Genomic DNA, 13,194 nt, shown 5'->3' with positions numbered 1-13,194 from the left:
TACAGCAGGTTACCATTTTTTAAAGTGACTATTTTGCTTAACCTTGCATAATTTTATTCATGTTTTTTAAGAGGATAAAGCATGTCAAGCATCCTGTCCATACTGGCATCTAATTTAGTTGTTCTGTCAAAAACAGACCTGCGGCTTATTTTGGGGTTCTGACCCATTAGTTGAGAACCACTGGTGATGTTTGTTTGCTCACCTCTCAATCTCGACCTTGCGGGGCACATGTCCTGGGAGGCAAGTATAAGCTAGCTGAACTTTAGGAGTGTAACTTCCAGAGGGAAAGTCCGTCTCGTGCCCGAGTTGTGTTGATGGTTCTTGCCAGTTGTTCTCCAGAGCATTGTGCAGGCTAGGAAGTGTTTTTAACATAGCTGCTACAGTCGAAAACAAAGAAAATACAATGAGTAAAGTTAGTTTTAGCATTTGTGTTTTGACTTGATTATGGGTTGATTTCTTACTTTTGCGGGAGTTGGACTCGTATCCCGCCCGGCACAGTAAACTCTGTTGGGTCACTGGACCTTGTGTGTAAGTCTGAAAAACAGCAGCATGAGTTTTGGTGATCATATTTAACAAAACAAGGTAGGTATATGTTTAGGCTTACATTTATGCAGGACCCCATGATTTTTGTGATGCGGAAAAATGCAGACAGTGCTGGTTCCGGAAGTATTATACTGATTAATTTTTATTTTTACGATTTAATTTTTTATTAATTTTTATGGTTTAAAAAAAGATTTTATTAAAGATTTCTAAGCCATGAAACAAGCCAACCAGCTACATTGACTCCTTCCATAATTTGCAGTGCTTCATGGGAGTAGGCGGAGCTAAAGAGCAATTTTGGCACTTGTTGTTTTTTTTTTACTCTGACGTCATTTTATGTACATCATAAAGGGTAATGTAGTTTTTTTTAAATGAATTCTACTGTAAAATACAATTATTTTAAAAAATCAGTTGAAATAATGCGGAATGACAGCTTCAGCAGAAGCAAATAGCTAAGAGTAGGTCTGTCTTTGAAGGTTTAAAAAGAGTTTTACTTACTTTTTTGACATTGTTATAAAGTTTTATGAATGCAATTGATTACCAAAGCTTTTGATGATACATTTGTAATAAATCTTAAAACACAGAACACTAACTAACTAAATAAATAAGTAAAACATAAACTGGGGGAAATGGAAATGAGGAAAAATAACAGATTTTTAATAATTGTTAACGTTTTATTCCACTGATTATGATATACATGCCTTTTGATTATTAAAAAATAAATAATTCAAAATGAATACAGAAAAAGAAGCAGTAAAAGAGTAGAAAGAACGTTTTACCTGTTGCAGACTTTTGCCTGATGAAGTTATGAGATCAGAATAGATGCCCCTCAGAGGGGACCGTTTGCCCTCTCTAGACTTGTTTGGAGGGTGAGGATAAAACTTGCCAGATCCGTAAGGATGGTTTTCACTTTGCGTCTGTTTTTTGTCCATACTATCTTATCCAAACCGTAGGAAAATAAAGAAAAGTTGCTAACTTACTTAGGAAAAAGAATTGCTTCAAAGTATCTAACTTTAGCGCTGTATCGCATAAAATACGACAATAGAGATGTGTATATAATATATATAATATATATATATTATATTAGGCTATTATATATGTTACAGTAATATATTACTGTAACATGTAACTTTATGTTACATAACGGTCGAGTTAAATACATGATAGTTCAAACAAAAATCCGTTAAAAGCACCATTAATTTACCTCACTTCAAATCACAGCAGATAATCGCGTAAAAATATGAATACAAAGTTATATATATATATAAACTGCAAACCTTAGGTAACATAAATAAGTTTCAGTGATTACTTCGTGTATTTTTCCGCCGTCCTCGGTGGTTAAAGCAATATTTTGACTGTCATTTAGAGACTCTGTAACAGTTGCTAGGCCAACGTCGTCCACGCGGAGCTTGCTGTAGATTCCGGTGCACGAGACAAAATGGCTAAGCGCTTTACAATCACTGTTACCGTTACTGTGGAGAGCAAAACAAACATTGGGTGCTATGCAAATTGTTCTCTAGTCTACAGTTTTAAAAAGATATTATATTTTCTCGTTTACTCAACTTAAGCTTTAGTCTAAGGTCTAATAACTGTGCAAAAAATTAATAATAGTGAAAAAAGTGCTTCCAAGGTCTGAGGCCATAAGAAAAAGCATAATTGTTTCATGCATTACAGTATGTTTAACCAAACATTGTTACAAAGTATCTAGCACTGAATTCCATAAAACATGACAATAGCGAGAGGTATTTATACTGGATATATTTCTATACTAGCCTACACACTAAGGGCTTACCAATCACTGTTAATGTGGAAATTAAGAACTGAATACTAGCATGCTACTCCATTTCTGCCATAGAGAGATACAGTAATCAGGAATAGTAATTTTCTGACTAATTTATGTGTAATTTCTTTTACATTGTTTAATATTTGTGTGAAAGATTTTATAGAGAAAAGATTTAATGAGATAATGTTTTGATCAACTGAAAATTATATGTGTAAACAATATGTATTAAAATGCAGGTCAATTAAAAAAAAAAGGAAAATAAAAAATTAACACTTTTTACTAACACAAACATTTTTTTAAACTTCTGCCCCTCAGGTAAAAATGCTTTTTTATGTTTTAAAAGTTTTTATTATTTAATTTCTGATATTGCTCAGAGTAGCCCTCCGTATTTTCTTATTTAACACGATAGGCCTGAAATTGCATACTGCGCAAGTATAAATACATGACTGCAATGGTCTCAGCCAATGACAGTCTCTCATGAGAGTTTTAGCAATTATGTTGAAACTCCGACATTTAAGGCATTTATAGTTCTGTACTGCATCAGTCCATGGCAGTAATTATGATCTAATACACTGGAATGAGCATCCCATAGTGATCCCAACCCATCCGTTTTCTTTTCATCTCATCCTGTGTAATTGTGCATCCCGAATGACCCACAGGGATCCTCACACTCCTGGGTCAAAAGTCCACCGAATCCTGCCCCGTTTCCCAGCAGAGATCATAAGCAACACACACCTCCATCTCCGCTGGTCCTGCATATCATCCTGAGCATGTTCACTGTAGTGTGCATGAATGACTTCATGTGCCTCAACTCATGTGTCATTCCCAGAAGGTGTCTTGCAAAGCCAAAGACAGGGTTGGGCAAGGTCAGAGGTCAAGTGCATGTGTGAAATTCAAAATGAGGCGCCACAGATGCCTTTTGACTTTGCAGGGGATCTAACTGCCATCACTGTAAAAAGGACTAAAAAGGACATGACAGACTGACAGATCATTAAGGAGATTAATCAGATCATTAAGTCAACAGGTCAAAAAGTTAATGGCAGCGGAAGAAAACACTTGCACAAGTGATACTTTGTCACAATCTACCAATGCCTACTCATGTTAGTGTAAGGGTTGCCAATTTCAGAGGAAAATAAGGGACAGTCCCTTGAACTCTTTATATATGCCATAACAGTTTTAAGTGAACAATTTATTTTCTTTGTATTTCACAATTCACACACACACACATTCACAAAATTGTGTCATTCCCTCCAGCTTCTTACAACTGCACAGTTGCGTCATCATGAGACCCTCACTGTATCCCAAGGGCAGATGCAGCAGAAACATCTTGTCAGTGGATCCAAGCACCTGCCAGCAATTAATGACTAATAGCTTTGGCTTACAACATTACAGGGTTGTTTGAACTAGACAGATGAGATCTCACTCAGATGAGATCAAAACAGAAAAGTTCTCATTTTGTGATCCAGAATCAGTGCCGATTTGTCCCCCAAGTGATTGAGGTCATTGTTAAACTTCAGATGAAAGACATTTCTGATAAAATGATGCACATCTGGGACTTTAAAATGTCAACAGCAGAAACTATCAAGACTTTCAAAGTAGGGCGAGAATTGCAAAGTAATGCTTTACATTCAATTCACACCTGTTAACCATGCTGAATAGGCCTAATATAAAATTGTACAATATTTAAGAGTGTATTAAATCCATATGGGACACAGTTTACAGTTATCTGCTGACTTTTTGATTGTGCTGCTCATTGAATTAGTCCGCCCAATTGATCTGTGGAGATTTTGCATGTAAACGTTCTCCTCTTCTAGTCATTCCAGTCTTTTACACCCCTCATCTCTTGCCTTTATTCGGCAGGCGGTTGTGGGTGTCACGCCTGCTTGAGTGTGACTCCTATTTTGCAGTAATGAAAGCAACATGTGCTTCTAACTTTAGCTGCTCATGATACCCAGATGTTGGTTTTGGAGAGCAGAGGTAGGCCCACAGCTTCTCAGTGTCACATTGCTAAAGTTTTAGACTGTTTTATATCAGTTAGCAAGCACATCAAAGATTACAAAAAGCATCTTTAGCCTACTGTACTTGGTATAGAAGGTATTTTGTTCCACAGTAGAATATGTGGAACAGCTGATGTAATGTAAAACACATACGTGTCTACCATAACAACACAGTGTAGTGTTAGCAGCTAATGTTAACATTTTGCCTTTAGATTTAAAATGTAAGTTCAACAGCCCTGCAGTGGTGCATGACCGTCATCTGTTCTATTTAATGGGTAAAATGTATACAGCATCAGGTCAGTGAGTGTCACGTTGTAGTACTCCAAGTCTGTGTGTTTTACGAGAGAATAAAAAAGAACTGTGGCCTAAAATGACGATGCTTTTCTGGCTTTAGAGGCTTAGTGGCTTTAATGGTGACCTGCATGACCTTTAAACGGCCAGTAGGGGTCAGGTGAGATCACGGGTGGATACCAGGAGCATATCGGTCATAAAAAAGAAAGGTTTTAATTGGTGGTGGTGGTGGAGATTAGACTTGCTTTTGGTTCTTAATGCACACCTGGTCACAATTCACGGATCAGTTACTATTTAAGTATTCTACTTCTAATAAAAAAAAAATATTTAAACCAGAATATCATAAAGATTTGGAGGTGGGAACTTTTTAAAATAAAAAATTTAAATGCTGAATTCTAGAAAAATATAAAATATTTATTATAATATTTATTGTAATAAAAATGTATAGTAAAATTATAATATTATATAGTTTAACATTTCAAATTAAATAAATCAAATAAAAATATTAAATAACTTGCTGGTTCATCGATGTAATAATATTTATTATAATAACAATTATAATATTAGGTTATAATAGATTATAATATTATATATTCTATAATAAAACAATTAAGAAATATGTAGGCTATAATAAAATATCTACTATAATATTTATTTTAATTTAAAAAAATTACTAAAAGTATATTAAATTATACTAAAATGATCATATTAAATATTCTATAATGGAAAGATTATAATTTAATAAATCAAATAAAAATATAAAATAACTGGCTGATTCTTTGATGGATGATATATATATATATATATAACAGAATTAAAAAATAACTTGCTTATTATTTTAAACCTTTTACAGGTTTTACTATAATAATAAAAAATAATTGACATTTTTGTATAGTTTAACATTATAATGGAATAAAAAAATGCACTAACTTGCTGCAAAACACACGTATGCCTATAAAGCATAAAGGGCTCATATTATTTATTAGCTATCACTCCAGTCCACCATGACCCTTTTCTTTTTAAAGCGCCCCATGGGGTGCTATGCTATACTTCATTGTTGCACATTTTCCCCACACAGCTCACGTTATTTACAGTCTAGACCTTTCATATAGCCTACATTAATATTATCTTGCAGAGACAATCCATTTAAGTAATAGCTTGCTGTAGCATCTCAGCTTGAAAATTGCTAAATCTCTCGGTAAGCACTTGTCTTATTTAGGCTACTTACCGAACCCCTATGAAGGATGTGGGGTGTGTGTCTGTGCGTGTTTATACAGACCTCCATATGTGTGGGAAGCTTTACTCCGCTCGAATAAAATGTGGTTTCAGCTGCGTCAGTGCAGCGGGGCACTACCAATCAGACACAAACCTCTTCAATCAAAACCACCCCTCTTAAAATTCCACTCATTCCTGCTTCTTAAGACCTAATAATGTTGAAATTAAATGGATTTGGAGAACTGGCACATCTGCTAGTGTTTATGTGCGACAAATCTCGTCATACACAAATATACACTTGCGTGCGCTGTCATTCCGGTGACATGAGCTACTGCATGGAAAGGTTGTCTATATGCACGATAGACTCAAACATTTATAGCTACCTTCGAGACATGCACGCATGCATGTAATCACACAATTGCTTTGGCAATCTTACATGTTCAGGGGCTCCGGACTGTCATGGCCGTTCATCTGGCCTCCATCAGAGCCCGGCCTGACAACTTAATCTCAGTCATTCATTCTCACAGATCAAAGCAACACGCTGCAATTTAAACCTATTACCTGTGTATGAAGACATTCACATGTTGTGACCCTCTCTCACACACATCGCAAACACACGCACATGTATGTGACATGCATGCAAAGACCACCACGAGCCTACAACCACAGCGAGATGCATTTGACTTCACACAAAAAATATTTGGCTACGTTTTGACATAGTTATGACTTTTTATGTAATAATTTTAACATATCATCATTTATTTATTTTTTTTATCTGGTGGAAATGGACTTTTGCAACAAGTGTCAATGTAAAAATGTTGGTGTACAAATCATTTTCACTAAAAAATTGCTTAAGTTTCACAAATAATTACTCCTCAACACGTTGAATTAAAGTAGAAAGACTTAAACAGTGCTTTCATGTGCTTGTAATTGACTCAATCTTTTTTCTTTTTTTTTTTAGAACTTTGACAAATAATTTATCATGGGCTCAATTTGACATCACAACTTTAAATAGGCTAACCACACTCAACCAATATGACACAAAGCAGATTCTGTCTATTAAAATTCCACATTCCACATTCTGTCTATTAAAATTCAACCTCAATGAATACAAATGTGGGATAGACACAGATGTTCAGATGTGCCTAATTTCAAACATCCCTCATTACAAAAAAAAAAAAAGTGTTTTTCATTATCCACTATAGTGCTGGAGAAACAATCATCTAGCTAATTGTTTGAACATGCCAAGCCATCTTGGATCTGATGGTCGTTGGTCGGATGATTGAAATTGCTGTAATGAATATGGTTTGTTTGTTAATATCTGTCATTTATGGCAGGGCTGCCATGATTACATTAATATACGGTGGGAAACAACAATCTATGATTCACCTTTGACCTTTATAATGACATGTGCATTACGCAAATAGCCATCCACAAATAGGATGTCAATGGAGGAGAGGCTTCGCAATCGAAAATGTTCTTTCTTTCATAACATCTGAATAGGAACGCCAATGTGTCATCTGTTTTATAGGTGGGAATGGTTGTTTCTAATTCCAGGCATAGACCATCTCTTCCTGTTTTTGGCATGCACAGTGGATATAAGGTGTGCTACATTGATAGCCTGAGGGTCATCCAGTAGACCAGACATCCTCGACACGCTTCCAAAATGCAAGCTAGACACTGAAGTTGCTGTTTTATCCCCAATTTGTAATGGCCACAAAAAAGACCATGGGAACAGCCAGAGGAACCCCACACAGTTAACTTTTGAATTATGCAATGACATCTGGTTAGATTTGACCATGTATAAAGTCAGCAAAATCAGCAAGAGGGATATTAGAATGAGGTTTCTCTGTCTGCACAATATAAATTATGTGTCAGAACGCTGCTGACAAACATAATAAGGGGAAAAAAGTTATTCGAATGTTTTCAGCTGCAATTTTCTCCATAAGACTTAATACACACGTTTAAAGGCAGACACACAATTACTATGATGTCAAATCATGCTTTGATTCTGTCAGAAAAGTTGACAGCCCTTAAATCAGACCTTCTTAAAAGAACAGATTAGTCAATTTTTCACATCTGCAAGTAATAAATATTAATAGCTCACAGCTAATTCACCATCAATAGGATTATCGTGATCCCCAATAAAGATAGTTATTGCTCATGCAGTCTGCAGGGCGGCAGAAAGGCCCACAGCCGGAATAATGTGAGGTTTGGAGATGAAGGTCTGCTTTCTGAGCTTTTTTATGACCTGGAGTGCAGCCAGCCGCTGTAGTGACTGTCAGAAAGGGGAATGAAAGCATGAAGAGATATATAGGATATGAGAATGGGGGAGGAAAATTAATAAAGAGCAGATAGGCTATATAGAAATGAAAGATGTAAAATTGCATGGCAAAGATGAGAGGATTCAAAAAGCAAGAATTAATGTGTGCAGTGAGTGTTCATGTAGGCAGATACTGTTTAAATTACACAGTCTAGGCACAACTAATTATTCTATATTATTTAAAACACATAATGTTTTAAAACATTTTTTTTTTAAAAAATGAAAGGGATAGTTCACCCAAACATGAAAATATTAATAACTCTTTCCAAAGTATTATGTTCATGTCGTTCCAAAACTAGACTTTAGTTCATCTTCGGAACACAAATGAAGATATTTTTGAAGAAATCTGAAATCTCTCAATGAACTTTTTGAAGCGTTAAAGTGATGGTTGCGTACGTCCCAGATAGCAACAAAGTCTGGGCCGAGTCTGGCTTATATTCGGCACTTCTGGCTTAATTCTGGCACTGTTTTTTTCACACTCTTGTGTCAAACAGTACTAGGCTAAGCTCTGGCTGGAGTCTGGCTAACCAAAAGAAACAAATCAAATTGTATCTGTTTGGCTAAGCTTTGGCTTGAGTTCGGTCTGCCAGAATAAGGACATTTTTGGCTGAGATCTGGTTGGGTTTTGGTTGGCTGAGCAAATAACAGACCTCATGAAAGTGCTGTACTGTAAAATAGCCGTGTAAGATGTGGTGTTAAATTGGTTCATATTTTAGACATAATTATAATGCAACCTCATAAATAGGGTTAATTTTGTTAAAAATAATAAAATGAAATAAGTTTGTTATAGACCTAGTTAAAAATACATATAGATATGTATGCAAATAGTTCTCTTTTACACAGGCAGGTTTTAAGGAAAGAAGCCTTGATTATTCTATTGGCAAGATTATTTTAATGGGTGGGGTTAAGGAGGTGATAATGTGCAGATTGCAGAATGGGAAAAAAAAGATGTTTGCAAAATGACTGAAGACAAATGGTTCAGTCTGCAGCATAGACAAAAGATTGAATGGAACTGAAAGAGTAGGCTACTTTGTGGTTATCCAAATGGTAATCAATATGCCACACACACACACACACACACACAAAAATTCACTTTTTGGGGAATTTATTAGGTAGCCTACAGATGTACTACAAAAACCCATGGTTAAACTATGATTTTTTGAAGCAAAAACCACCCATGCTTTGAGTTTTCACAATTCCTCAATAAAAAAATTATATAATCTCCATAAAATAGCCTATACATAGCCTATTGTAAGTATTTGGAGAATAAACATTTATGTTCTCCACGTAAACCATTGAAATCGGTTAAATAAAACGTGGTTCTGTTTTTAAAAATCTCCGGGAAACTTGCGTGTTTTTAGAGCAGTGTGAGCAAACCACGCGGCAGTCGATGCGACGTCTGTGGCTGCTGATACAATCTGGTTTGCAATGCATCATGGAAATTGTAGTTGATTTACATGTACAGTGTTAAATCCGCTTTGCAAAAAAGACTACTTTTCCCAGAATGCACCCAGTGACACCATCCCGCCTACCAGAGGATCCGGAAGTTGCGTAGCAGCTATTCAGCAACTCAACGCAGTCGCGGTGAAATTCAAATAACTAAGTTAGTTGTTCTAACTTCGACATTCACGCTGTGTTGGTTTTATCTTTTGAAGTTTTAATAGCTACATGATCAAGGTAAGTTTATAGTTTTTCACTATCTTAACACGTGGATTTTAATCTATAGCGCATTACTAGATACGATTTTTGGGGGGTTTGTGTGGTTGGATTTTATTTGTTTTTATGTTGGAGAGGAAATAGAATTGATGTTTGAATTCTGTTTTTCATTGAAAATTAACATAGTGAAGAACATCGGAAGCTGCTTCTTGCTGAACAACAGCTGATCTTTCTGAGGCCACCAAAACGGAAAATAAAGTAAGATTGATTATTTTTTAACGTTAATTCATTAACATAGACCTTTCTTACAGGTCCTTATATATTTGTGCAGTTTAACACATTATAATGCACATTTCTTTTTGAATTGCAAAAAGGGAATTTGTCACTGAATAGTCTTTACATGACCATACCACACTTTCTTAATCAAATTTAGTAATCATTAAAAAAATGTACCTTTCCTAAAGATGAAACAGGCGACTAATGGATGAAAATGACCCCGATGAGGAGGCTACTGCAGCCATGGCAAGTAGAGAAGTTCACAAGACCTCACAGAACATCGCAGGCAACAGGATTTAACTTTACAGTCTCACAGACAGGCAATACAGTCACCATGGCATCATGAAACACCCAGACCACAGAGAAAAAGCCTCTCAAGTGATGACCGATTAATAAGATGTAAGATTTCATTTAGTACTTTTAATAAGATGTAAGATTTCATTTAGTATTTTTCATCATATATTCACTGTTAGTGTAAGGATACTATAGCATGTGTCATAGCAGTGGTGGTGTGGCATGCATGACACATTTACACTTTTGCTTTACTGTTTGTATGAATTTAATGTATTGCTTGGTTTCTGTTGCTTTTTAGTACGGTGGCTGAGAGGTCTCAACATTCTGCAACAGAAGAAAATGGATGCAAACAGAAAAAAAACCCTGTAAAATAAGAACATCTTTATCACATGTGCTAAAACACAACCAAATACATAAATGCTCTCCAAATGTCCGGCCAACAAATATCTACTCGACAATGGTGTTCATTGTTTTATTTTTATTATTATTTATTGTTTGCATTGTATTTGCAGCATGTGTGTTGTGAAACTGATGTCTTGACTTGCTGGTGTTTTTCTTGTTTGCATGTTTTCTTCTGTTGCAGGACTTTGAGATCTCTCGGCCAACATATTTTTGTTAATTTTTGTATCTCATTATTTAAGAATGCCACATACACATTTTTGTTACATTTTAATTTATTGCTGTCTTTTTATTATTCTTGTAATGTGAATTATAGTTATATTTTGTTTTGTCTTACTCTAGTATTGGCTTGTATTTTGTTGTTTATCCTTTTATCTGGCTGAGATTGTCTTCCCTTCTCAATAAAATATTGTTCTTTGCATTTCTGTAGTGTCATTTTTTTTATTATACCTTGTTTTACACAGGAATAATTTCTGGTTCAGTTTTGGGGACTCTGGTATAATATTGGCCCAGTTATGGCTGTTTTCTGCAGCTTCTGGATAAGATGTGGCTGAGTTCTGGCCTAAAGGTGGTGGCAGTTTGGCTTTTGTCTGGCTGACATATGGGGAGTACGGCGTTGTTTTGGCCCAGTTCTGGGTAATATCTGGGTACACTGCAAAGCTCTGGGCGAGTTTTGGTTTGCTCACGGCTTTGAACTGGTTGACTTACGGCAAACAGCACTTGGGCCAACCTTGGCCCGTAATTCCATGCGGTATGTGGGCCAAAATCTCAGCCGAAATTAAGCCAGATCCGGCCCAAGGCCAATTTGCTATCTGGGGTGTTGCGTACCTCTCAAAATGGGGAAATACTCTCAGATTTCATCATAAAGATTAATCCGCAGTTATGCAGAGCTGAAGGGCAAACAAAATAATGTTTTTCCGCAAAATGCGTGCAGTTTTGTTTTTTTTTTAACTGCTAGAGGACTAAAAGTAAGTGCAGGCTACCTTTAAATTTGCATATTTTTTCTTTGTCTTTCTCATTTTTATTCAATAGTAAAGTAGCGCTACTGGCTATAACGTTAGATACCTATTGCTTCCAATTCCAATTGGTCCCGTCTGCAACAACTGAACATGGTGTGTATAGGAAAATAATTATATTTGAACAGATTTGGTGTTTATGTGTTAGGTGGATTGTTTTTTCATTTGTTTATTCGTAGACAGCTGAAGGTATGCTTTAAGTTCAAAAGAACCTAGCATAGATGCTAGTTGCTGTAATTTGCACATATTGTAAACCGCTTTTACGTAACTAGCCTACAATTAAACTTTAAAATGCTCTACCATAAAACCAAAGACTTAATTTGAACGTATTTTGTGTAAATAGCCTACATGGCTTTGAAATACATTTTCCCCATTAACACAAACATTCCCTTTCAGCTAGACTGGCATTTATATATCTTATGAGTAAATATGCCCATTAAAATCAGATGGGTTCATTGTATTATTTTTTTTTTTAAATAATTTGAAAACAACAGTTTTATTGGTTTTCACAACAAAGATGTAGAACATTTAATTGAGGCTTAATGATTTTTTTTTTTTTTTTGTCTTTGAGAATTTTTATTTGTAGCCTACAGTAGTATAAAGTGAACCCAACATCTGTTTTAATGTAATAGGGGCAGGACAAGTTGGCAAAGTGACACATTCAGCCATGATGACACCACTAGGGGGATTTTCGTCCTTTGTTCATGGTGAAACTCTTTAAAGGAAAGGTTAACTGATATTTTACATTTTGACTATAACCCCATAAATATTTAAAGGGAGAATATATAATCTGTTACTAGACTGTGCCATCTGATTATGCCAAAGGCTGAAGGTTATCCTTTGGTTATCCAAATTCATTTCCATTACAGTATGTTTGTGTCTTCACACTCAAAGCTCAAACTCTGAAATGGTTCCTTTAACCTCCTTCTTTTAAATGCATAAATGTCAGTTGTTTTATGTGCATGAGTTATGATTTCATTTACCACAACAGACATAAACATTTGTATTGCTGTATCTCTTCATGTCACATCCTTCTATAGTAGTCCACATATTATTGTATGTATTTAATTTTTCCCTTGAATGAAACATCAGAGTGCCCAAAAGGCACATAAAGTAACATCTCTCACCCCATTAAGGAGAGCAGGTTTTGGTGCTGGCATATATATACAGTTTCTGGAATTCTCCATGTGGCTGGATCACATTAACTTTGCTCTCCAGCCTCAGGAATCTTTCATACTCTATCCTTCAGATTCACCAAGCAAAAGACCCAGAAAAAGAAATATATCAAAAGTTTCAGCGAATACATTTTCGCTGTATGGAAAAGATAGGTGTGTACTGACAAGGGTGAGTAAATAATATCATAATTTTCATTTCCTGTTAAACTAATTCCCTTTAATTTTCTGT

The 13,194-nt window shown here is 35.5% G+C and overlaps 1 protein-coding gene and 1 long non-coding RNA gene across 2 annotated transcripts in view; one reads left to right on the top strand and one right to left on the bottom strand.

Annotated features, from left to right (window-relative positions):
* Positions 1-1,472, bottom strand: part of dnah1 (dynein, axonemal, heavy chain 1) — a 33,356-nt gene extending 31,884 nt beyond the window's left edge. The window contains exons 1-3 of the mRNA XM_039674151.2: positions 1,320-1,472; positions 462-534; positions 203-377 (exon numbers count right to left, since the gene is read on the bottom strand). Coding sequence (XP_039530085.2) covers positions 203-377; positions 462-534; positions 1,320-1,472 — 401 coding nt within the window. The remainder of the gene's footprint in view (positions 1-202; positions 378-461; positions 535-1,319) is intronic.
* Positions 1,473-9,689: 8,217 nt separating this feature from the next.
* LOC120480256 (uncharacterized) lies at positions 9,690-10,715 on the top strand. Its single transcript, XR_005623060.2, has 4 exons — positions 9,690-9,826; positions 9,992-10,063; positions 10,270-10,480; positions 10,674-10,715. It is a non-coding gene; the product is annotated as an uncharacterized LOC120480256 (long non-coding RNA).
* The last annotated feature ends 2,479 nt before the right edge of the window (positions 10,716-13,194 follow it).

This window comes from Pimephales promelas, chromosome 21 (genome assembly GCF_988280905.1).
Source record: "Pimephales promelas chromosome 21, fPimPro1.hap1.1, whole genome shotgun sequence".
NCBI lineage: Eukaryota > Metazoa > Chordata > Actinopteri > Cypriniformes > Leuciscidae > Pimephales > Pimephales promelas.
Note: the sequence above shows the minus strand (reverse complement) of the source record. Positions and strands in the feature narration are given on the sequence as shown.